Raw genomic sequence first — 5,037 nt, forward strand, 5'->3', positions numbered from 1 at the left:
TCCATAAACTTACCTGCAAAGATAGAATGTTATCCATCTGTGTACCGCGTATTAATAGAAATTCCTTGGGATCGAGTGTTATATATTTATGTTCTTTTCTTTCTCCTACATTTTCTCGACATTTTATTTCACGTGCTCTTAAATGCACGGTCGACATTTCGTATTAAAAAAAAAAAAAAGAAAAAAAAAGGCCAAATCACGAACTTAGAGAGTTTTCTTGTAAAGAGCAGAGTCATAGCAGTGTGGAGTAGCTTTGGTAGTATCAGGCCATAGAAATGCACCCATTGCAAAGTGCCGTTTTTGGACCAAATCTCCGACGAGAGGAAGCCCATAGTCGGAGAGAAGCTGGTCCACCATCCATTCAGGCATGTCTTGGTATTCCTTTCTGGTGTATCTTGGATAGTGCAGTGGCATTTGGAATTTACTCCTGCACCCTTCGTTGCTCCCCATTTGTTTTTTCACTTTCCTTCCGTTTTTCCCGTAATTGAATGATGAAGAAGAGAAGAAGAGCGAGTGAGTGTTCTTTTATTTGTGTATGCAGTTTTGCCAATGTGTTACATAATGTGAACTTTGCCTTTCTTTATACATGGATTAGTTCATGGTGGATTCCCTGCACTCCACAAGTGTGTTAAATATCATGAATATGGGATGGTCTACCTTCTTTCTCATTAATTAACGAGGTTAAAATCGATCTCCTTTGTTGTTGTTTAGTGTTAAAATATATTCTTTTATATCACAAATACGCAATACTCCTCGTGTATTATTAGTAGAAACTATTTCGAATGATGATTTTGTGTCAATAAATAAATAGTTTCGACTTTCGATACATAAATTTCGAATTAAGCCCATCTACAAGCGCCTCGTACTGTATTTCTTTTCCTTTTTTAGATAGAGTTTGTAGTCATATAAAGTAGTAAATTTCTCGTGCGATAGGTTGCAAATCATTTTGAACAAGCTTAATATGAGACGAGCTCTGATAAGTGTTGGCAAAATGTTTGGACCATAAAGAGGTTGTGAAAAGGTTTTGAGAGGTCAAATGTAAATAACTATTATTGTGGGGGTAAAATTACAAATATGGTATTATGTTGGGGTGAATTGCGGAAATTGTATTTTCCTTATTAAGATTACGAACGGTATTATGATTTGATTCAATTGAGATTTGTCGTCTTCCTTCTTTCCCTCTCTATTCCATAATAAACACACGTACACGCAGTTGGGGTTTCTGAATTGTTTCAGAATGCAAGGAATCATCGGCAATGGCGGAGCAGCATCGGAAACCTTCAAGTCCACGGCTCTAATCAAATTATCCGGCTTCTTTCTGATTTCAGTCGTTTTCTTCTACTTGGGCAAGCATTTCTCCGACGGCTCCGCTCTGCAGCTCGTTTTCTTCTCCTCACACCAAAACCCTCAACCCCAAACGCCGCCGTATTCCTCCGCCGTCGCTCTCTCTCCTAATATCAACACAAACGTCGATGTCACTCCTCTCATTAACAATATCGTTTCTTCACAAGCTTCCACAAATCAACAACAAACCTCATCTCCGGCGTCTCCTCCTCCGCCGCCGACGCCGCCGGCATTGCAGAGGATGGGCGTGATCGATGAAGACGGCAGGATGACGGAAGATTTTGAGGTGGGGGAGTACGATCCCGAATCGGTTGAGAATTTAGGGAGAGGGAATGAGAGTGTGAGAGACGGGAATCGGAGTAATGGGGTTAGGGTTAGGGTTGAGAAGTTCCCCAAATGTGGAGATAGTATGAGAGAGTACATACCCTGTTTGGACAACGAGGAGGCAATTAAAAAGTTGAATTCGACCGAGAAAGGTGAGAAATTTGAGCGGCACTGCCCCGAAAAAGGCAATGAGTTGAATTGCGTGATCCCGGCCCCTGAAGGTTACAAAACTCCAATTCCATGGCCGAGAAGCCGCGACGAGGTCAACTTTTTATTTTTATTTTTAAATTATTTGAATTTTATCTATTTCACATCTTATTATGCTATACAGGTTTGGTTTAGCAATGTGCCTCATGCTCGTTTAGCAGAGGATAAAGGCGGTCAGAATTGGATCACCGTTTATAAGGACAAGTTCAAGTTTCCTGGAGGTGGCACTCAGTTCATCCATGGAGCAGATGAGTACTTGAATCAAATCGAAAAGGTCTTCAATTCGATTCAAGGACAAATGCTCTAATCTACAATATAGGCATTTGAAAATTTCTTTGTTGTTGTGTAGATGGTTCCTGAAATTGGATTTGGGCGACACACTCGAGTTGCTTTGGATGTTGGTTGTGGTGTTGCGAGTTTTGGTGCTTATTTATTGTCGAGAAATGTGATCACACTATCTGTAGCGCCGAAAGATGTTCATGAGAACCAGATACAGTTTGCACTTGAGCGTGGCGTGCCTGCAATGGTGGCTGCATTTTCTACAAGGCGTTTGCTTTATCCGAGTCAAGCTTTTGACTTCATACATTGTTCAAGGTGTAGGATCAACTGGACTCGTGATGGTATGTTCGATTACCTAGAATATTTAGCAGTAATAATAATAGTAGTAACAGAAACGAGAGATGATAATAATCGTGTTTTTCTGTAGACGGAATTTTGCTGCTTGAGGTCAACAGGATGCTTCGAGCAGGAGGGTATTTTGCTTGGGCTGCACAGCCTGTTTATAAGCATGAACCAGTCCTCCAAGAACAATGGGAAGGTAAAGTATCTTAATATTTGGTACAAACCACTCACCAATGACAAAATATCTAGAGATCTTAATTTGCTGCCTATTTCCCGATTGCGTTTTATACCTATTTTTACGTTATCACACTGAAACTGGTTAAGAGAGATTCTTGAAATTGGAGTTCCATTGGCATGAACTATGTTCTGTCTCCCAGCCTCTCAAACAGGAGCAAATAGCAACCTTTTGTTAATTTGTTTAAACTTAATTTTTTTTTTCCAGAGATGGTTAACCTTACCAATCGTCTTTGTTGGACACTTGTAAAAAAGGAGGGCTACATTGCAATATGGCAGAAGCCCTTAAATAACAGCTGCTATTTGAAACGAGAGGAAGGGGTCAAACCACCACTGTGCGAACCTGATGACGATCCAGACCGCGTGTGGTATATTTCATGGCTTTCTGATTTTACTCTTACAATTGAACAAAAATCTACTGAACACTCTTCGGAAGAGCTGTAAAAAGTAGTTACCTTTAATCGTACAATGTTCGACTTCCAAATTATGTTAGGTATGTTGACTTGAAAGCATGCATATCACGTTTACCCGAGGAAGGATACGGCTCAAATGTTACATCTTGGCCGGAGCGCTTACAGAATCCTCCAGATAGGCTTCAAACCATACAAATTGATGCTTACATATCAAGGACAGAGCTTTTTATTGCAGAATCGAAATACTGGAAAGAAATAATCGATGGCTATATACGTATTTTACGATGGAATACGTTGAATCTTAGAAATGTGTTGGACATGAGAGCAGGGTTTGGAGGGTAATTTCTTTCGTCCTTTTCGTCCCGTTCTCAGGCTGTTAAATAATTTGACAGTATAAGAGAAAGCAGTTTTTTATGTTGTTCGTTGATTTTATAAACTCGTAGACCAACTAATTCGTTCCTTTTACTGGCAGTTTTGCAGCAGCACTTGCTGAAAATCATCTTGATTGCTGGGTGTTAAATGTTGTCCCTGTTAGTGGACCGAATACGCTGCCTGTCATATATGACCGCGGTCTCATAGGAGTTATGCATGATTGGTAAGCATTGACCCCACCCCCAACCCTCTCTCCCCACCCCCCCAACCCCTCCAAATAACGAATTTGGAATTAACTGCAACTTTTCAGGTGTGAGCCATTTGATACATATCCGAGAACCTACGACTTAATTCATGCTGCTGGACTTTTCTCAATCGAACGCAAAAGGTAAGTAAAAGTTTTCCATTTGTATCATCCATGTTACGTAAAAAAAAAATTCTGGCAGTAGTAACAGCTTTTAAACATCGCACTACCGTAACACTAACTGCTTCTGGATGTAATTGTAGAATCCTGCTGACTATCATGCACAATATACTGAATATAATTGTTCGGTTTTTTTTTTAAAATTATTTATTCAGATGCAATATTACAACCATCATGCTTGAAATGGACCGTATATTGAGGCCAGGTGGGCGTGTGTATATTCGTGAGTCACTGAGTATAGTGGAGGAACTTGAAGAGATTGGAAGAGCAGTGGGTTGGCATGTTTCGTTGAGGGACCCTTCTCAGGGCCCGCATGCTAGTTATAGGATCTTAGCTTGTGATAAGCCTTTCACACGGGACTGAAATACCGAACCGAAGAAGTTATATGGATCTCTCCGAATTGTGTATACAGTTTCTCTGCACATTGACTTGGGCAATACTAAGCAATGAGCTCAAAACGTACATTTTCGAATAAATGATAAAAATGAATGATATTCCAAGAATTATGCACTTTGCAGATTTACACGGCTGTATGGACAGTAAGCCCTGCACACAGTAACTGATATGAGAAGGAAACTCGACCCGTTGTTTTTTTTTTTTTTTGGTGCCGTTAGCCAGTAGCATTTATATTATACGATTTTATATAGTCCCTTAGCCTTTTTATTTTGGCTCTCTTACTATATATTTTTTTTTCTTTTTTTTTTTTGGTTTGGAGGTTGTAGGCACTTGTATAATCTATTAGGCAAAAAGAGAAGCTTCAATTCTTGTATTTTTTTCCTGCAATTTTTTTTTTTGACACAATTTATTTTTTATGATCTGTTATTATACTTTTTTTTTTTTGCCATTTTACTGCACTAAAGTTGCACTAGTTCTTCAATAGCAGAAAAGTAGCAGGGATTATACTATTTGTATAAAAATATATAGGTTAGGAATTGATGAAACAAATCTTCAGTATAATGTTCTCCACTGTAATTGCTCGAGCCCATGATAATATAATTATTTAAAAAAAAATTGCCATTTTACTGCACTAGAGTTGCACTAGTTCTTCAATACCAGAAAAGTAGCAAGAAATATAATATTAGTATAAGAACATATAGG

General features: G+C 39.0%; 1 protein-coding gene across 2 annotated transcripts; it reads left to right on the plus strand.

Annotated features, from left to right (window-relative positions):
- Positions 1–932: 932 nt before the first annotated feature.
- On the plus strand, positions 933–4,783 carry LOC105977514 (putative methyltransferase PMT11). 2 transcript variants are annotated; one of them, XM_013002820.2, is made up of 9 exons: positions 933–1,930; positions 2,000–2,149; positions 2,225–2,495; positions 2,582–2,692; positions 2,939–3,098; positions 3,224–3,481; positions 3,616–3,738; positions 3,826–3,903; positions 4,095–4,783. In XM_013002820.2, the coding sequence occupies exons 1-9, from the start codon at positions 1,238–1,240 to the stop codon at positions 4,300–4,302; spliced, it is 2,052 nt and encodes a 683-aa protein (XP_012858274.2). In that variant the 5' UTR covers positions 933–1,237; the 3' UTR covers positions 4,303–4,783. The 2 variants fall into 2 exon arrangements, with proteins under 2 accessions (XP_012858274.2, XP_012858273.2); XM_013002819.2 differs by having other exon boundaries at positions 1,072–2,149.
- The last annotated feature ends 254 nt before the right edge of the window (positions 4,784–5,037 follow it).

The sequence above is a fragment of the Erythranthe guttata genome, chromosome 6 (assembly GCF_056151865.1).
Source record: "Erythranthe guttata isolate IM_541 chromosome 6, IM_541, whole genome shotgun sequence".
In the NCBI taxonomy this organism is placed as follows: Eukaryota; Viridiplantae; Streptophyta; class Magnoliopsida; order Lamiales; family Phrymaceae; genus Erythranthe; species Erythranthe guttata.

What these genes read in the sequence shown, in the direction of transcription:
- LOC105977514 (XM_013002819.2), top strand. Translation starts at nt 1,238, where the DNA reads ATGCAAGGAATCATCGGCAATGGCGGAGCAGCATCGGAAACCTTCAAG. An exon ending in GATCAACTGGACTCGTGATG is followed by an intron (nt 2,496 to 2,581) that starts GTATGTTCGATT and finishes GTTTTTCTGTAG; the next exon opens with ACGGAATTTTGCTGCTTGAG. An exon ending in ATAGGAGTTATGCATGATTG is followed by an intron (nt 3,739 to 3,825) that starts GTAAGCATTGAC and finishes GCAACTTTTCAG; the next exon opens with GTGTGAGCCATTTGATACAT.